This window comes from Equus przewalskii, chromosome 7 (assembly GCF_037783145.1).
Source record: "Equus przewalskii isolate Varuska chromosome 7, EquPr2, whole genome shotgun sequence".
NCBI lineage: Eukaryota > Metazoa > Chordata > Mammalia > Perissodactyla > Equidae > Equus > Equus przewalskii.
Window position 1 is genome coordinate 94,862,968 of NC_091837.1, and position 21,075 is coordinate 94,884,042.

A 21,075-nucleotide genomic window follows, 5' to 3' on the forward strand; every position below is an offset into this window, starting at 1 on the left:
GAAGTAAGGTGGTGGCAGTGTGAATCTGAGGGAGTGAAGGATGAAGCGAACAAGGAGGCTGGAACTGAGCTGGGGAATGACATCAACGGACACGGACGCCAACGCGAGACACTGGCTTTAATGGAAAATGGGACTAGGTGGTCCTTGAAACGGCTGTGGGGCTGAGCTGTGTGGCTCTGGGCTGCACTTGAACAAGGCACCCGACAGAAGAAGGGGTCAGGGGCAGGAGACAGCTCAGCCCGGCCGTGGGTTCCCTGGGCGTCCAGTGGAGCCACAGAAACAGAGGACGGGGCAGGAGGCAGAACATGGAGAAGTCGATGGTGCGGAGACAGGCCAGATTCTGGGGCATAAAGGAGAAAGGAAGGATGGGGGACGGGCACAGCAAGCGAGCCCCAGGGCGGCCCAGGGGCATCACACGGGGCTCCAGCCGTGGTTCCGAAACTGCCACCCCTCCTGCTCTCTGCATGGGTGAATCCAGCTGAGGCTGGAGCACAGCCGAGGGGCCTGTAGACGAGCCACCTGGCTCCCAGCAGCCACGGTCCCCAGCTGTCTCTGGACAAGAACCCTGTAACCAGAGTTGGACACACAGACCGCGGGGGCTGCCTGCGCGTTTCTGGGTGGCTGCTCTTGGGGGTCCCAGCTGCTCCCACGTGGCCTCTCTTCTAGCAATCTTCATTCTCGCCTAAAAGATGTTCCTCCAAATGGAATGGCATTTAATTGAGTTCAAAATGACTAGTAACAAGAATGTAAATAGCTTCCCCAGCTTGGTAACTCTAAGAGCACAACTTAGGTGTAGATTAATGGGCTAGCTGTTGGCTAATACCGGGCTAGCCTTTGGTTATGAGGAAGGACTTCATTGTTTTGAGTATCCTGGTGCTTTTTTCTAGCACAGATGCCTCAAATGCAAAATGCTTAAGAGAACACAATTTAAGATGAATACCCTTCAACTATTTCTCACCTGCACAGGTCACACAGAGCCTCTGCTTAAACCTCCCCATCCTTTTCCATCAGACTCAACACAACCTGCAGGCCCCTGTGGGATGAGGTGCATCTCCAGGGCACCGCTCAACAGCCCCCACCCCGCCCCCCCCCAGAAACCTGCATTCAGAGAGGAGGAGCGGTACCCACAGCACTTGAGGAGGCGTGAGATTTAGTGCATCCAGGAAGGATGACCAGCTCGCAGGCCTCTGGGCACCAGGGCTTCGCGCCCTTGGGAAGCACCTGGGAGCCGGCTCTGAGCAGCCTCCAGGTGGTCAGGCACACGGGAGGCTGGGGTGTGGGGTGCAGGGTGCCGGGGCTACCAGGAGGCCCATTCCAGAAGGCCGAAGAACCCTGCCTTCTAAAAACAGGCGAGGGCACGTCACCCCAGCCAGCCCGGAAGCAGAAATGGCGCCTGTCACACTATCTGAGGGGCCTGCTGCTTTCTGTTTAAAAAGATTTGTTTCAAAGAGGAATCCTGCTCCACAGGCGGCCCGACAGCCACTCGCTTGCCTTGGGATTATCAGCTTAAACACGAGATGAAAGCCCCAAACCGTGCTCTATGCTCGTCCTTATTTCCCATCAAACTAGAAACCCCAGAGCTGGTCCTCACTGAGAAGTGGATTAAACAAACATGTTGATGTCACTCAACGCGCCACTCTGACACGACAGACAGGAAACAGCATGACAAGCAGAGTCAGCCCCACGCTTTGGCCTAAGTGGAAGCAAACTGCGTGAGCAGGTGCCCTCTGCCCGTGTCTCCACTCTGAGACTTCAGCTCCACTGTGTCTCACGCCCATGAGGCCAGGCTCCCCGAGGGGAGGAGAGAGGAGCTCCCGGGCTCAGGACACGAAACCCCAGATGTTTGGAGCAGGATAATCCACCATGGGGCAGGCTGGACTCCCACAAGGTCCCACCTGAGGTCCCAGCCTCACAGGGTCCACAGCTGCCCATGATGGGTGCTGTCCTAGCAGGAGAGCAGCCCCCCACCCCGAGACTGGGCCAGACCCTCACTGGCCTTCACTGCCGTACTCAAGAGGGTAATTCAAAGCTTGTGAGTTCCCATGCCACACAAGGACAGTCTTCAAAGATGTGTTTTAAGAAGATCTAATTCAAAAGTCATTCAAATGTCCTGCTCATGAGACATCCACTGGCAATACGTATTTTCGTTCAAACGATGCATGCCTTTTAATCCAGCAAGAACATTTCTACTAATTTACCCTAAAGAGATAACCTGATATGTATATAAAAACACACAACACAGTTTATAGTAATGAAAAACTGGAAGAGTTTAAATATAAATTAATAAGAGATTGGTTACATCTTGTTACTTTCACACAACTGACATGTCCATCAAAAGGATGGTGCCTATCTACACATACAAAAATACAATGCCGGGTTGAAATGACCTTGACAGGATGCATATCATGACCCTGTCGATGTAAAACTATGTCCAGCAAGTTGGAGCTGCACCAAGGGGGGTGTGGGCCTCACCGAACGCCAACAGTGGTCACTGGCGTGGTGGGGCTCTTCATTTCCACGTTGTCTGAATTTGCTTTTACAAATGTTATAAACAGATACGACTTTTTAAAAACAAAGAGTTTTACAAAGAGTTTAATAACATAGGTATGTTTACGATGTGCTAGGCTTTTAAAAAGCAAGAATCCAAATTATAAATATACTATGGGCTTCAATATGTGAAAGTAAATCTGACCAGAAAATGAGTAAGAAGAGAGCAGACTCCAGTTCCATCAGTGTCGGCTCTCACCGTCTGCACGAGGTGCTCTGCTGGGACTGCCAGAGACTGGAACCAGCCCTTCCACAGGCTCGCCTGGAGGGGACGATGCCGCCCAGAGACCCGGGTGGAGTGGCTGCGTCCAGCAGACAGCACGACCCTGCTGTTGCCACAGAGGCTACACAGAGAGCCAGCCTTTCCAGGACGAGCCCCTGGACTCTTCTGGACGGTGGGTGGCTCCGGCTTTGTTTTCTTTCTAATGAGCTACATCAGCACATTCTCTCCTCCCATCCACTCCCACTCCAGGGTGAACGAGGCCTTCAGGCGTTTGTTTTCTGTGTGTTCCCACGGTGGAGCAATGGGAGACTTTTTGCCCTTTTTTCAACTACGAAAAAGGGGAAATTCTCAAAACACGCAAATTTCCAGGAATCAGTGGCAATTAAAGAAGCAAATGTGTCACATAAAAAATCTCCCATAGCAGAGGGGTGTTACGTCTGCCCCTGTGAGCACGGGGACGCAGACAAGACTGACTCAGCAAAACCATTGCTTTCCCCTGCCCTCAGCACACACAGCCTCAAAACCCCGGGCAGGTCTGAGGAAAGAGAGCAGATGAGGATGGGACAACAGAAATGCAATTGTGGCAGCTGAAGAAACTAGACACACCGTGAGCTTCCTGCTGAGCAGTGGACCCCGACTTAAAAACCCAACACACCCCCTGCTACTCAGTGAAGAATCCAAGAAAATCAAGTACAAGCAGGACGTACATGCCTGATTCTCTAAGATTCTCCCAGTGTCTGTAACCAAATTCTCAATGATTTTATATGCTTTACTTTGAAAAATATCCCTTAATTACCTTTTTTTGGCAACTCACTTAAGCGAAATCACAAGTAAATACCCCCCACTCCAATCATGCAACTTCTGATAAATCAAGAAGCTTACAAGTGTGTTGTCCTCATTCTAGGAACCCAAATGAATGCCGAATGCCAAGAGCAGTTAACAGACACATGAAAATGTGCAATATTTACGTTTACTTTAAAAGGAAATAGTTCAGAGCACTCTAACTGCGCTGAAAATCTTTTGGTTTAGTTAAGTCTTCACTAACCCTCCTCTGACACTCTGAGAGGCCACTTATCCCAGGGACAGAAATGAAATTCAATTAGGATTCCACCTCCAGTCCCGGGCTGGGCCTGGGATCTCCCACATCACAGGGGTACAGGGCATGCTGGTATTTGAAGGGTTCATTCGATGGGTAAGTGGTGAAAAGCTAGTGTTTGCATGTCCTGTTTACTCTGCTAAAAATAGAAGACGATACTTCGAGTATCTTCTCTGGTCTGTGCTGCCTTCTCTCTGGCTTGGGCCGGCTTCCTGAAACGTTCCTGCACCCCTGGGGAGGACAGGAGTGTGCAGGGGACAGAGGGAAGTGGCTCCTTAATGCCGGCTGGGTCTGCCATCCAAATGTGCAAACGCGAGTCCAGGTTCTCCCACAATCACCACCTCATTCTGGTGACTGCTGTTCTTCTTACTTAAACAGCAACGCATTAGAGCAAAAAGCATAATGATATCTGTTATGTACCCAAGGGAAAAACCCCATAGCTTTTAACAGCAGCCCAGCCTGGGGGAGAGGACTGCAGAAGTCTGGTAAAGAAAGAAGGAAAGAAGCCCACAGATGTGAAGGCCAAAGGTGTGGTCCTCTGAACTGTGGGTAGAAATGCCACCTAACGTGCTAAGGAGAATGTTCCCTGACTGGGTCCCAGGAGGACAAAATCCAAGTCATTCTTGGCCTGTTGTCTCAGCTCCCAAACACAGACTGACTACAGCTGGGGTTTTAACCCTGAGTGTCCCAAGAACTCTCAGCGTCTGAGGATGCTTGGCAATTCCTTCTCAAATAACGTTCTTAAAGGCATAAAGTAAAACACACGGATTACAAAGGAAGTAAGTTACTGTGAAGCCAATTGACAAGATACTAAAGAAAATGTGTGATACAACACTGCACATGCTTTCTTACTAACTCATTTAGTAACAATCTGTACCAGTGGTTTGAAGTAATTGTTACTGTAAGTGATATTCAAGATATCTGGCTACAACTAACACGTGAAATGAAAATATCTGTGATTTCTATTGGTAACAAAGCCGTGGGTCCTGCTAACCTACTGTGCCAATTACATCCCTAGTGAGTTCATGACAGACAGCAGAAGCCCCTCAGGAGCCAACTGTGGTGTCTGGAGCAGTGTGCTGGTCCGATGCCAATGAACCAGGACGCCAGGTGCTGCTTGCAGCTGGGGCCACACCGAAGCACTGGAGGCTTCCTCTTACGAGGGCAAGACAGGATTTTAAAAAATGTTTTAACAAATTAATTAGTCAAAGTATTCATTCACATTAAATATGGCTGAATTTTGGAAATAAAGGCTAGAGACAAGCCAGATGACCTCACTCAGGGCCAAGATTCAGACCCAAGGGAGTCTGGTTTGAATCTTGTACTTTTTAATTTTTTAGCAGCTTTATTGAGATATAATTTACATACCATAAAGTTCACCCATTTAAGAGTATAATTCAATGGTTATTAGTATATTTACGGAGCTGTGTAACCAGTACCACTATTGAATTCCAGAATGTTTCCATCGTCTGGTAAAGAAGCCCCGTAACCCCCAATTCCCCCCGCCGGCAACCATGAACCTACTTTCTGTCTAGATGGATCTGCCCATTCTGGACCAAATCAGTTGGTTCTTGTCATTCATGGTGCTTGAGTTCTACATGGTTCTACAAAGTCTCCATGAACAGCAAATTACTGAATGCTGAACCATGCTCCTGGGGAAACACTGGGTTAGGTTCCTGGGAGCCTCTAGTGTCAACATTCTCAACCACTCCTCAATATACAACCTTGTGTTATAAGTGTTTCTGTTTAAAGACACCTTATTTAGTATATATTATTGATTCATTAATGTTGAACTCATGGCCAAGCGTGTTTTCTACATAAAGCACATCACATCCATCTCATGCTTAGGGAAACTCGACAGCCCTCAGCAGTATGCTTGGGGGTCATTTTAAATTAACAGTGAAATTACAAGAAAAGTACAGGAGGATTCTGGGAAGATGGCAGAGGAGGAAGCACCAGGAATCTCCCCACCTGGACGACAAGTGCAGGAGCAGAGTCTGTCTGATGGAACCATTTTGGAATCTGGGGCCTGCTGAAGGCTTGTCACTTCCAGGGGAAGGCTTGGATGGTAAATTCTAGTCAATTTCTGCTCTTAGCACAGTAGCAGGCACCTGTCACCACCCCAGACCCCTGGCAAGAAACTGTGCACGTGTTCCTGAAGCAGCCTGCACACAGCGGGTGGGAGCCAGGGTGGGCACAAAGGGTTTTGTGCCCCAAACACTGAGATCCTGTGCTCTGACTGCTGCTTGCTGCTTCGGACCACAGAGGTGCAGACACAGAGGCGGGTGGCCACTGCGGCTGCACCTCTCCCAGTGTAGCAAGACCCCCGCCTTCCGCTCAAGTGACTTCCAGGAGAGTTAAAGGGTGTGCGTCCTTTTCCCTCTTCATTTTTCTCTTTTTCCCCTTTTGGGAGCCAGTCATTAAAGACTAGGACATTCAAAAACAACTGCATACATGGAGAAAATTAGAAAGTGACTGTGCATGCCCAAGAAAAGGCTCAGGAAAAAACCTAAGACGACACTAAGTTTACCCCTCAGGCTGATCCTTGGCACAGAGACAGCCTACAACAAGAAAAAAAAAAAGAATAAAACAGCAAACTTTGGGAAGGGGGAAAATCTGATTTTCAGAATTACCATGTTACTAGATTCAAATGTCTGCTTTCAACAATAAAATCACAAGACACACAAAGAAACAGGAGTGTACAGCCCATTCAAAGGAAGAAAGTAACTCAACAAAATCTCTCCCTGGAAAAGACTTAATGGCAGATATGTTAGAAAAAGACTTTAAAAAATAGTCTTAAAGATGCTCAAAAAACTAAAGGAAGATTGGATAAAGTCAAGAAAATGAAGAATGAACAAAATGGAAATATCAATAAAGAGAAAGAAAACCTAAAAAGAAACCAAAAGAAATCCTGGAGCTGAAAAGTACAATAACTGAAATGAAAAATTCACTAGAAAGATTCAACACAGATTTGAGCAGGGAAAAGAGAAAAATCAGTGAACCTCAAGATAGGACAACAGAAATCATCCAGGCTGAGGAATAGAGTAAAAGATTTAAAAAATCCCAAAAAACAGAGCCTAAGGGACATGTGGGACACCTGAAAAGGACCAATATACTTCTTGTGGGAGTCCCAGAAAGAGAAGAGAGAGAGAGAAAGGAGCAGGGAGAATATTTGAAGAAATAGTGGCTGAAAACTTTCCAAATTTGAAGAACAACATGAATATAAAATCCAAGAAGGTAAAAATATTCCAAGTAAGATGAATTCAAAGAGACCCACTCTGAGACACATTATAGTCAAACTTTCAAAGACAAAGAGAGAATCTTGAAAGCAGCAAGAGAGAAGCAAATCATCACATACAGAGGATCCTCACTAAGATTATCAGCAGGTTTCTCATCAGAAACTTTGGAGGCCAGTAAGCAATGGGCCAATATATTCAAAATGATAAAAGAAAAAACACTGTCAACAAATAAAGACATACCTTGGAGATATTGTGGGTGTGGTTCCAGACCATGGCAATAAAGTGCATGTTGCAATGAAGTACATATTGCAATAAAGTGAGCAACACGAATATTTTGGTTTACCAGTGCATGTAAAACTTATGTTTACTCTATTAAGTGTGCAACAGCATTATGTCTAAAAAATGTACATAGATTAATTAAAAAACACTTTATTGATAAAAAATGCCAACTATCATCAGAGCCTTCAGCAAGTCACAATCTGTTGGCTGGTAGAGGGTCTTATAAAAACGCAGTATCTGCAAAGTGAATAAAGCACAGTGCAACAGAACCAGGTATGCCTGTAATCCTATATCCAGCAAAAGTGTCCTTCAAAAGTGAGGGAGAAATCAAGACTTTCCCAGATAACCAAAATCTGAGGGAGCTGGCGACCACTAGACCTGCCCTATGGAGAACGCTCATGGGTGTCCTGCAGGCGAAATGAAAGGACAGTAAATATTGACTCAAAGCCACTGCAAAAACACAGATCTCAATAAAGGAAAATACATGGGCAGTTATAAAAGCTAGTGTTATTGTAACAAAGGTTTGAAACTGCACTTTTTGTTTTCTACATGATTGAAAAGGTTAATACATTTTAAGAAAAAGGAAACAATTACTGAAAATCTACTATTACTGTAACTTTGGTTTATAACTCCAACTTTATTTTCCATAATTTAGGAAACTAATGAATTTAAAAGAACTACTAGGGTCTGGCCCAGTGGTTTAGTGGTTGGGTTTGTGTGCTCTACTTTGGCACCCCAGGGTTCATAGGTTTGGTTCCTGGGCTCAGACCAACACACTGCTCATCAAGCCATGCTGAGGAGGCATCCCACACACAAAATAGAGGAAGACTGGCACAGATGTTAGCTCAGGACTAATCTTCCTCACCAAAAAAAAAAAAAAAAAAAAAATTAGTTTATGTTGTTGGCACACAATGTATAAAGATGTAATTTTGTGACATCAACAAGTGAAAAGGGTTGCAATGGAGCCATAAAGGAGCAGAGGTTTTGTATGTTATTGAAATTAAGCATAAATTTAAATTATAGTGTTATAACATTAGGATGCTAAATGTAATCCCCATGGGAACCACAAAGAAAATAGCTATAAAGTATACACAAAAGAAAATGAGAAAGGAAGTAAACACTTCACTACATAAAATCAAGTTAACACAATAGAAGACAGGAATGCAGGAAATGAGGGACAAAAAGCTTTAGGGCATATAGAAAACAAACAGCACAATGACAGAAGTCAGTCCCTCCTCATCAGTAATTACTTTCAATGTAAATGGATTAAACTCTCCAAGCAACAGGCAGAGATCGACAGACCAGATGAAAACACAGGATCCAGCTACATGCTGTCTACAAGAGACACACTTGAGATCCAAAGACACAAACAGGTTGAAAGTGAAAGGATGGAGAAAGATACACCATGCAAATAGTAACCAGAAGCGAGCAGGCGTGGCTACACTAATATCACACAAAATGCTTTAAATCAAAAAAGTTATACACGACAAAGGAAGATATTATATATTCATGAAAGGTTCAACAGAGCAATAACATATAATGATCATAAACATTTATGCACCTAAGGACAGACCATCAAAATATACAAAGAAAAATGGACAGAAGTGAAGGAGAATGAGACAGTTCTACAACAGTACTTGGACTTCAATGCCCCACCCTCAATAATGGAGATGAGGACCAGACAGAAGATAAGGAAGGAAACAGAGGACTTAACCCGATAAACCAACCAGATCTAAGAGACAGACACAGACACTCCGCCCAACAACAGCACACACAGCCTTCTCAAGGGCACATGAGACACTTTCCAGGATAGACCATATGTTAGACCACAAATTAAGTCTCAATAGACTTAAAAAGATAGATATCACACAAATTATCTTCTCTGACCACAACGGGATGAAGTTACAAGTCAATAACATAAAGAAAACTGGAAAATTCACAAAAATGTGGAAACTAAAAAACACACTTTTAAACAACTAATGGATCATAGAAGAAATCACAGGGAAATTAGAAAATACTTAGAGACAAATGAAAAGGAAAACACAGCACACCAAAACTTATGGGAAGCAGCAAAAGAAGTGCTAAGGAGAAATTTACAGCTATAAATGCTTGCATTAGAAACCAAGGAAGGGCTGGCCCGGTGGCAGAGTGGTTAAATTTGTACATTCCACTTTGGCGGCCCAGGGTTCACCAGTTCCGATCCCAGGTGCAGATATGGCACTGCTTATCAAGCCATGCTGTGACAGGCGTCCCACATATAAAGTGGAGGAAGATGGGCACGGATGTTAGCTCAGGGCCAGTCTTCCTCAGCAAAAAGAGGAGGATTGGCAGCAGATGTTAGCTCAGGGCTAATCTTCCTCAAAAAAATAAAAAAATAAATAAACAAAGCCAAGGAAGATCTCAAATCAACAACCTAACTTCCTCTTAAGGAACTAGAAAAATAAGAACAAACTAACTCAAAGCTAGCAGAAGGAAGGAAATAATAAAGATTAGGGCAGAAAAACAGGAAATGGAGGATAGAAAATAGGAGAGAAGATCAATTAAACAAAAAATTGGCTCTTCAAAAAAAATCAACAAAGTTGACAAACCTTTAGCTAAATGGACAAAGAAAAAAAGAGAGAAGACTCAAATTACTAAAATCAGACATGAAAGTGGGAACATTACTACTGATTCTACAGAAATAAAAAGGATTATAAGAGAGTACTAGGAATAATTTTATACCAATAAATGGGATAAATGTATAAATTCCTGGAAACACAAAGCGTTATCAAGACTGAATCATGAAGAAATACACCATCTGAATAGACCTATAACTAGTAGGGAGATTGAACAACTAACAAAAATATCCCACAAAAGAAGAGCCCTGGATCTGATGATGGCTTCACTGGTGAATTCTACCAAACATTTAAAGAAGAACTAGTACCAACCCTTCTCAAACTTTTCCCAAAATTGAAGAGGAAGGAACACCTCCCAACTCAACCTACAAGGTCAGCATAAGCCTGATATCAAAGCCAGACAAAGACACAACAAGAGAAAAAAAACTACAGGCCAACATCCTTTCTGAACATTGATGCAAAAATACTCAACAAAATACTAACAAACAGAATTCGGCAGCATATTAAAAGGATTATACCCCATGATCTAGTGGGGTTTTTCCTGGAATGCAAGGATGGTTAGACAATGAAAACCGATCAATGTAATATGCCACATCAACATAATGAAGGGACAAAAACCACGTATCATCTCAATTGATGCAGAAAAAGCATTTGACAAAATTCAACATCATTTCATTAAAAAACAGTCAACAAAACAGGCATAGAAGGAAACTACCTCCACATAATCAAAACTGTATTAAAAAAGTCCACAGCAAACATGATCCTCAACGGTGAAGGACTGAAGCTTTTCCTTTAAGATCAGGAAGAAGGCATGATGCTCACTTCCACCATTTCTAGTCAACAAAGTACTGAAGTTCTAGCCCTAACAATTAGGCAAGAAAAAGAAATAAAAGGCATTCAAATTGGAAAAAAAGAAGTAAAATTATCTCTGTTTGCAGATGATAAGATCTTAGATGTAGAAAATCCTAAAGATTCCACAAAAAAAGCTGTTAGATCTAATAAATGAATTCAGCAAAGTAGCAGGATATAAAGTCAACAGACAAAAAGCAATTACATTTCTATACAAGAGCACTGAATGATCTGAAAAGGAAATTACCAAAAGTTACACAGCATCAAAATTAATAAAATATTTTTGAATTAACTTAACCAAGGAGATAAAAGACCTGTACAGTGAAAATTTAAAAACACTACTGAAAGTAATTAAAGACATAAATCAATGGAAACACATCCCATGTTCATGGACTAGAAGATTTCATATTGTCAAAATGTCGATGTCACCCAAAGTGAGCTAGAGAGTCAATGCAGTCCTTATCAAAATCCCAATGACATTTTTTGCAGAAATAGAGAAACCCATCCTAAAATTTATATGGAATCTCAAAGGACCCTGAATAGTCAAAACAATCTCGACAAAGAAGAAGAAAACAGGAGGACTCACACTTCCTGATTCCAAAACTTAACTACAAAGGTAGACTAATCAAAACAGTGCGGTACTGGCATCAAGACAGACATACAGACCAATGGAACAGAATAGAGAGTCTGGGGGCCGGCCCGGTGGCGCAGCGGTTGGGTTTGCACATTCCGCTTCTCAGCGTCCCGGGGTTCACCAGTTCGGATCCCGGGTGCGGACATGGCACCGCTTGGCAAAAGCCATGCTGTGGTAGGCGTCCCACATATACAGCAGAGGAAGATGGGCATGGATGTTAGCTCAGGGCCAGCCTTCCTCAGCAAAAAGAGGAGGATTGGCAGCAGTTAGCTCAGGGCTAATCTTCCTTAAAAAAAAAAAAAAGAACAGAGAGCCTGGCAATAAACCCTCACATATGTGGTCAAATGAGTTTCGATAAGGAAGCCAAGACCGTGCAATGGGAAAGGACACTCTTTTCAACAAATGGTCTTGAAAAACTGCACATCTACATGCAAAAGAATGAGGCTTATCTAACATTATATACAAAAATTAACTCAAGGTGGATCAAGGTCCTAAATGTAAGACCTAAAACTATGAAATTCCTGGAAGAATACATAAGACAAATGCCTCACAACATTGGATTTGGCAATGATTTCTTGGATATGACACCAAAGGCACAGGTAACAAGAAAAAACAAATTGGACTTCATAAAAAATTAAAAATTTTTTACATCAGGGGCCAGCCCCCTGGCCTAGTGGTTAAGTTTGCACGCTCCGCTTCGGCGGCCCAGGGTTTGGATCCTGGGCACGGACATGGCACCACTCATTAGGCCACATTGAGGCGGCATCCCACATGCCACAACTAGAAGGACCCACAACTAAAATATACAACTATGTACTGGGGGGATTTTGGGAGAAAAGAGCAGGGGGGAAAAAAAAAGAAGAAGATTGGCAACAGTCGTTAGCTCGGGTGCCAATCTTTAAAAAAAAAAAATTTTTTTTTTACATCGAAAGACACAATTCACAGAGTAAAAAGGTAACCCACAGAATGGGAGAAAATATTTGCAAATCATAAATCTGATAATGGATTAATATCCAGAATATATAGAGAACTCCTAAAACTCCACAACCAAAAGTGAACAACCTGGTGCGAAAATGGACAAAGGACTTGAATAGACATTTCTCCAAAGAATACATACAAATGGCCATTAAGCATATAAAAAGATGCTCAACATCACCAATCATTAGCCAAATGCAAATCAAAACTACAATGAGATACCACCTCACACTTATTTGGACGGCTATTTTCCAAAACCCAGAAAACAACAAGTGGTGGCATGTATGTGAAGAAATTGGACCCCTTATACTCTGTTAGTGGGAATGTAAAATGGTACAGATACTGTGGAAAACAGTATGGAGGTTCCTGCAAAAATTAATAAAATTACTATATGGCCCAGCAATTCCACTTCTGGGTACATACCCAAAAGAATTGTAAGCACAGCCTCAAAGAGATATTTGTGCACTCATGTTCACAGCAGCATTATTCACAAGAGCTAAAATGTGGAAGAAACCCAAGTGTCCATCAACAGATGAATGGATAAGCAAAATGTGGTCTGTCCACAGAATGGAATATTTTTCAGCCTCGTAAAGGAAGGAAATTCTGGCACAACATGGATGAACCTGGAGGACGTTATGCTGAGTGAAATAAGCCAGTCACAAAGAGACAAACACTGTCTGAATCTACTTATACGAGGTACTTAGAGTCGTCAAAATCATAAGGACAGAAAGCACGGTGGTTGTCAGGGCTAGGGGAGGGGAGAAAGGGGAGTTATTGCTTAAAAGTCAGAGTGATTCATTTTACAAGATGAAAAGAGTTATGGGGATGGATGGCAGTGATGGCTGCACAATAACGAATTTATTTAATGCCACTGAACTGTACACTTAAAAATGGTTAAGATGGTAAATTTTATGTTATACGTATTTTTTAAAAAAGCACAAAAATGTGGCACTAAACAGACTGTGAAAAGGATGCTTATTTAGTATGAGATGAAACAAGAAGGCGGAGTGGTGCCCTGTTCAGTCTCAGCTGGCTGTGTGCACAGCAACGCAGACTGTTCACCAGTGTGCATGTCTGCAACAAACCCGCAAGTGCCCTGAGCATCAATTCTGGGTTACAAACAAATTTAGGCGAGTTCATAAATATGGAATCCGCACATAACAAGGACAGACTGTAAACAGAATGCTACAATATACGGCCTTCTGTGACTGGCTTCTTTCACTGCACATTCTTTTCAAGTTCATCCTACTCGAGCCTGCATTCCTTTAGTGCTTCCTCCCTTTGTACGGCTGAAAAATATCCCAGTGTACGGATACACCACATCTTCTCTGTTCATTCATCCATCAGTGGACATTTGGGTGTTTCCACCTTTTGGCTATTGTGAATAATGCTGTTATGAACATTCATGTACAAGGTTTTGTGTGGAAACATGTTTCCCATATCCTAATACTTTGTTGAGGAGTGTTTACAGCTGTATTTATAAGGGATCTTGGTCTGCAGTTTTATTGTGATGTCTGTGTGTGGTTCAGGGGAAGAGATTAGTAAGTGGCAAAACAATTGATTTTCCCGAACATAACCATGGGTTTATTTCGACATCTACTAGAAGAATGCTAACTTTTCATTTGTGGCAGTAATACAGTTTCTCCTTAAAATAAATGTCAATGTACAGAAAGTTTTTTTTGAGGAGGAGGATTAGCCCTGAGCTAACTACTGCCAGTCCTCCTCTTTTTGCTGAGGAAGCCTGGCCCTGAGCTAACATCTGTGCCCATCTTCCTCCACTTTATATGTGGGATGCCTAACACAGCATGGCGTGCCAAGCGGTGCCATGTCCGCACCCGGGATCTGAAACGGCGAACTGGGGGCCGCCGACAAGTGGAATATGCGCACTTAACCACTGCACCACCGGGCCGGCCCCCCAGAAAGTTATTAAGTAACTGACAGAGTGGGTGTGGTTACAGCAATATCACAATGGCACTACCGTGAAGGACGTCTCAATGCCCTGCTGCAGGAAGGCATGTGGGCCTCCAGCGTCGCTTCCTGGGAGCCCGAGCTCTGCCCCACCTGGACAGACACCGCCTTCCACACAGCGAGCGAGTGTGTCCTGAACACGCAGGTGTCGCACGGCTCCCGTGTCCCACCTGGACGGACACCACTTTCCACACGGCAAGTGAGTGTGTCCTGAACATGCAGGTGTCGCACGGCTCCCGTGTCCCACCTGGACGGACACCGCCTTCCACACAGTGAGCGAGTGTGTCCTGAACACACAGGTGTCGGGGCGGCTCCCGCGTCCCATTGCCCACAGAAGCACAACTGCCCACCTCTCCCCCTTGGACATGATCTTTACAGCTGGAGTCCATTGAGGACGGGAGGAAGAGAGCCCCAATTTCCCCAATGACGGGATCATGGGGCTGGGCTTGGTGGACAAGGGAACGTTTTCCTATTTGAGCCTGACAACAGCCTGAGGCAGATGCTGCCCCCGCATCTAGAGATGAGAATATTAGGGCTCAGCTGCTCCCAGAGCCAGTAAAAAGGTGCTGGATGTGGGGTCTGAACTCAAGTTCCCCGAGCTCCTTGCTGTCACATGACAGAGAGAGGCAGGCTGTGGGCGACACGCTCACGATAAAAACACAAGAGTGTGAGAAACCCTGAGCCAGCGAGTTAAACTCTGGGCTATTTCTCTGAGGGCAGAGGAAGGGGGAAAGTAAATGAGGATGTCAGGATGCAGGCCTCAGCACCAAGACGTGGGGGCAAAGCTGTCTGAGCTGCAGGGCTGAGTGCACTCCCACCTGCAGACACAGAACCTGGGGCTGCCGATCTCACGTCAGCTGCAGTGAACCCACAGCGCAGGGGCCAGTTCGCCAGGACCGGCCTCCTAAAGGGCAAAGAGATTCTCCTGTGGAGCCTCCAACCCCAGCGCCACACACAGCGCAGACTTGTCTCCTGTATGACAGACAACGAGGGCTGCAGCACATGTGCAGTTCACACCGTGCTCCACACCACTGCTCACCCTCCACACCCCGTGAGCAAACGCCACGACCCCGGAAGGCCAGGGCAGAGCTGGGGCGGTGGGAGCTGGTGCTGCCAGACAGCGAGCCACGACCCCGGCAGGCCAGGGCAGAGCCGGGGCGGTGGGAGCTGGTGCTGCCGGACAGTGAGCAGCCCCAAGAGCAATCAACAAGTGCAACACAGAGAGAGCAGAGGGCGAGCACGGAGGAACGCGCGCTAACCAGGTGGAGCAGTCTGAGGCCAGGCCTTCTGAGAGGGCGTGTGGACAGACACCCAAACGACACGAGGGGCAGAGTCCCAGGCAGGGGCAGCAGGGTGCAGACGTGGCGACAGCAGAGGGAATGAGGGAAAGAACGGGTGGACACCAGAAGAGCCAGGGGCCACACAGAGGCAGTGGGGTGTCCTGGTGCCCCAGCAACTCTGGGGGACGGGTGACGAGAAGAAAGCCAGCTCCCCCGGCCACAGTGAGGAAGTGACAGCCGTGCTGACTGCTTTGTATCGCCAGCAGGACACCAGGCTCAGCAAGAACTACAGATGCAAAGCTTCTGATCTTGTGCCAGAAAACTGTCTGAAGTGAGGTCAGTGGATCCCTGCCGTCCCCTCACCACAAACAAGAGGACAGCCACAGCCGAGGTTCACAGAGCTCTGAGCACTCTGCACGAGTCGCCCACATCCCTCAGGATGGCACGAGGGGTGAGCGTGGTCAGGACACCATCATGCCAGGGAGGGACTGAGGTCACGGAGAGGGCACCCTAAACTCGAGGGCCAGGCACCTTGTCCCATGCCTCCTGCACTGAGCAAGCTGGGCACGGGCTCCCGCGTCCGCCCAGCACGCTCCCAGTCTCTACTCAGGCTCCCGCTGTGCAGCTGCACTGCCCCCGAGACTCAGACCCCTCCCCCTCCTCCTCTACGATGAAAGTCCACAAGAGCAGACCTGGCGAGCGGCACTCAGTGTGGACACAGAAGGTCCACTCAGGGAAGGAGGGGCCGTCTCGACTGGGCAACCAGAAAACTCCCCTTTCTGAATGGCAGCCTCACCTGCAGGTAGTTCTCTCCTTTGGTTTATTATTTTGAAACGTTAACATTCTCCCAAGCTTAGAGAGGAGGAAACAAATGTGAAACGCAGCTCTAAGAAGTGAGCAGCACAAGGCCCTCCCGTCAGCCACTAACCCATATGAGCGATTTATTTTTATATAAAACGACATTGTTGTTACTCACAGCAAAGCTAGGCCTTCAGAGCTAAAAGTCAACCAAATCCAAAGCTAATATCTTTTTCCAATCCTAAAAAGACAGTGGAAAACATACACTAGCAACTTTAAGTTTCATTCTTGGTTATTGGCTAATGCCTTTTCATCACTGAACTCACTTGCTTCCAATTAAAATACTGCAAGTATCAATATTATTTTTTCCTCAGTATTTATAAATCGGAAGTTAACCTACTTAAGGTGGAAAATGTAGTTTAAATATTTTAAGCCTTTCTAATAAATTAATGTTGACCAAATAAATGTTAATTTCTATACCCTCCTACCACAGGCTAGAATACAGAACCACAAGGCTCTGTAATGACAGACAAAACTGAAAACTATTTCTTTCTGAAATGAGCGCTGGGTGAGAGCAGCAACTCAGCCTCCTGGGTACCTCGTTTCTGGATGAACACCCTGAGCAGAGGGTTCGCGCTCGAGACCGCCTTGCAGAAGTTGTCATCATTGTTGATGGGCAGCAGGTCGCCATGCACATCCGCGTAGCCAATGGTCACTTCGGTGTTGGAGATGTGGTGTGTGTGCACGACCAGCTTGTAGAAGTCTTCAAACTTCCCAGGCTTTTGACGGTCCAAAGAGAACCTTCGGAACTCAGCCCCAAACTACAACACAAGAGATAGGATAAATGAACAGCCGGGAAAGGGCACCAGAAATAAGGCGTGGCTTGTTCACTTAATTAACAAGCGTTTGCTGCGCCTCCATGAGGCCTGGACACAGCAATGAATGGCTTCCCCGTCCTCATGGAACGCACACGGGAATGGAGACAGCACTGAGGGGATAGTTCACTCGACACTGGCCTGCGTTCTGAGGGCAGGACAGGTGCTGGCTCAGGTTGTAGAGGAGAAGGCAATGTCAAAATTAATTACAAGTATGCTGGATGTAACGAAACCAAAGTCCACGATAGCGAGGGCCCTGGGGTGGCTGTCCAGGCCCAGGGAACAGCATCTGCACAACACCAAGGCAGGAGGGAAGTGAGGGCCAGCTGAAACTTCTGGACTTTTTCCTAACGGCAACGGAAAGTCCTGTAACAATCTTAATTTTAAGTAAGGAAGTGACTTGATATGATTTGCATTTTAAAAAGACAAAAAGCCTGCACTTCAAAACGATGAGAAGTGGAAGCAAAATTGAAAGAAGGAAGGAATCGGGGTAAAAACGATGCTTCGCAAATCTGAGATAGGAGCACAGGTCCTGCTTCTGGCCAAAAAGACAGAGCAGGCCTCTTTTTTTTTTTTTTTTTTTTTAAGATTTTATTTTTTCCTTTTTTTTTCTCCCCAAAGCCCCCCAGTACATAGTTGTATATTCTTTGTTGTGGGTCCTTCTAGTTGTGGCATGTGGGACGCTGCCTCAGCGTGGTTTGATGAGCAGTGTCATGTCCGCGCCCAGGATTCGAACCAACGAAACACTGGGCCGCCTGCAGCAAGCGCGCGAACTTAACCGCTCGGCCACGGGGCCAGCCCCAGAGCAGGCCTCTTTTCAAAAAAAAAAAAAACAGCCTTCCCTCTTGCTGCTTTGGGAAACGCCCAGGGCCCACTTGTTTCCCAGCAGCCCCTGGCCCTGGTTCAGTTGCCCACGGAGTGGCCTGCACAGCTCCAGGCCACCCGCCAGGAGAGGACCCTAGGTCACCTCCCATGGGCTCAATTGTCCAGGGATCCAAGGACACCACCTGTTTGTTTGGCCTCAGGGTTCCGGTTTAGGACACTCTATTGTCCCTCGCTTGGAATGGGGGCCTTCACTCATCAGGCAGGACAGATTCTGTGCTCTTCAATCTAACTGAAAACTAACTATAGTGGTTCCAACATACACAAAAACGAAATGTCTCATGTTTACACAAAACTAGTCATTACATCATCTAGACGTCACGTCAGCTAGTCAAGAGCAAATCTGCTCAAAGCATATGGGTCTGCCTGGTTCTCAAATGTGGGCAGGCAGCAGAACCACCTGGGCCCAGAGTTCTGGGATTGGCTCATCTGGAGTGCAGCCCAAGAACCTGCATTTTTAACAAGTTCCCAGGAGAAGCTGATGCCGTTGGTCTGGGGACCACACACACAAAGCCACTGGTTTTAAGGGAATCAGTCTCCAGACGTCAACTTCCAGATCTCTGAGAACTGAGCCTGCTCCTATTTCCCTTTTAAAAGCAAACAAAAGCAAGCCCCTTAGCCATCCCGCATCCCCCCAGGAATAAAAACTTCAAGGTGCCCAACAGCGGGTCAATCCAAAATAGTGGCCGGGAAAAGCCACCTTTGATGACTAATCAGACTCCCAAAGCCTGCTTCCCACATACAGGCTGAGGGAAGGGGGCTGTGAGCTCAGGGTGCCCCAGTAGGGGCAGGAAGGCTCTCCTCCTCCCCTGCTGTGGTGAGAGGGGCCTCCCTTGGGGGTGGGGCCTGTGCAAGCAGAGCAGAGCAAACCTAAAAATCCCTCCCCCATTGTTTAAAGATAAGCATTATTTTTTTTTCAGTATGTATTCCAAGCACGCACCCTCAGCTGGCCCACTGCAGCAGTGTAGATTCTCCCAACACAGGGCTACATCCTGGGGCTACAAAACTTTTCAAAACAAGAAATCAAGGCTACAGCCTAAGTCTAATGTGATTCCTTTCAGATCCAGTTATCCAGTCACATAACGAACTGCTTATTTCAATGAGAGTCAATCACCCTCTCTCCCATCTCATGCACCTAATACATGCTGACTTCCAGAGCAACCGTAACCCTAACCCTTATCCTCAGGGCATACGTTCCAAGACCTCCAGTGGATGCCTGAGACCGAGGATAGTATTGAATCCTATATATACTATGGTTTCCTCCTACACACACATACCTATGTTAAAACTTAATTTATAAATTAGGCACAGAAAGACATTAACAAGAATAATTTGTCTCCGGCATATCTGAATTGCCAGCACGACTTCTCCTGTGCTTTGGGGTCATTAGTAACTAAAATAAAGGTGACTTGAACACAAGCACTGCAATACCTTGTTCTGATAACCCAGAGGGCTACTAAGTGACTGATGGGCAGGAGCGGGTGTGGATCCGCTGGACAAAGGGACAATTCACAGCCCGGACAGGATGGAGCAGGACAGCGTGAGATTTCATCACACTACTCAGAACAGTGTGCAATTTAAACTTATGAACTGCTTATTTCTGGAACTTTCTATTTAATGTTTGTGGACTGTGGTTGAGTGCAGGTAACTGAAACCTTGCAAAGTAAAACTGCAGACAAGGGGGGACCACTGTATATGAGTTCTTTTCATTAAATACCTAGAGTTTAACCATGCCTAATGAAACTAATAAGAGTATTTCTGACTTTTCTATATAATTCCTAGTTGGATATTCCCCCAAACTGGCCACAACACACTCACTGTCATCTAAGCAACATGAGCCATCACTCATTCCTCTCCCTCCTTCCAGACTTATGCCACATTCTACCATTTAAGTAATGAGAAGCAGCATGCGTTAAAGAAGTTAGTTCCACGGCATTTTAGTCGTAACTACATTTGGTAATTAATCCAAGATGCATCTCAATTTGATTCTCAGCTCTTTTAATAATTTTCCTCAAAATACATCTTAACATGTTAATTTGAGATGAAAATGAATTCAGACTTTTTCTGACAGAAAGCAAGTCCGATTTGTTTTTGACAATGAGGCTGGCTTCGTCAGCCCAGCTACATGGTGAACACCCTTCACATGTTGAATGAACTCCCAAGTTTGGCAAGAAGAAATGTGAAATGTGACACAGAAGCATTTTTTCCAATTATTTTTTATTGCGGCAAAACACACGTAACGTAAAGTTTGCATCTTAACCATTCTTAAGTGTCCAGTTCAGTGGCATTAAGCACATTCCAATTGTTGTGTGGTCATCATCGCCATCCATCTGCTATAACTCTTTTTTATCTTGTAAAACCAAAACTCTGTCCCCATTAAACAATAACCCCCACCCCCACTCCCCCAGCCTCTGGTACCCACCCTCCTACTCTCTGTCTCCGTGATTTGATGACTCTAAGTACCTCATATAAGTGGAGTCAGAAAGTTTTGTGTTTTTGTGACTGGCTTATTATCCTTATCTGATATATATAATCCCTCATCAGATATATGATTTGCAAACATTTTCTCCCATTCTGTGAGTTGCCTTTCATTCTGTGGATCTGAGTCCCTTCTAAAGGGATTACAGCTGTCGTCAGGGTTCTGGGAGGGAAAGGTGGACTTTTGATGCATTTGTCCAACTTGCCTGCTAACCCAGGCCAGCAACGCAAGTTCTTCTTAAAACTTTCCTTAGTAAGTATCGAGCTTTGTTTGCAGTCAGCAACTGGTTTAGAGTGAGATGACCTCCCAGAACAGGTGTTCCACTGGTCTGAGAGT

General features: G+C 45.4%; 1 protein-coding gene across 1 annotated transcript in view; it reads right to left on the reverse strand.

Annotated features, from left to right (window-relative positions):
• Nucleotides 1-21,075, reverse strand: part of PARD6G (par-6 family cell polarity regulator gamma) — a 96,846-nt gene that overhangs the window by 46,341 nt on the left and 29,430 nt on the right. The window contains exon 2 of the mRNA XM_070628008.1: nucleotides 17,102-17,324. Coding sequence (XP_070484109.1) covers nucleotides 17,102-17,324 — 223 coding nt within the window. The remainder of the gene's footprint in view (nucleotides 1-17,101; nucleotides 17,325-21,075) is intronic.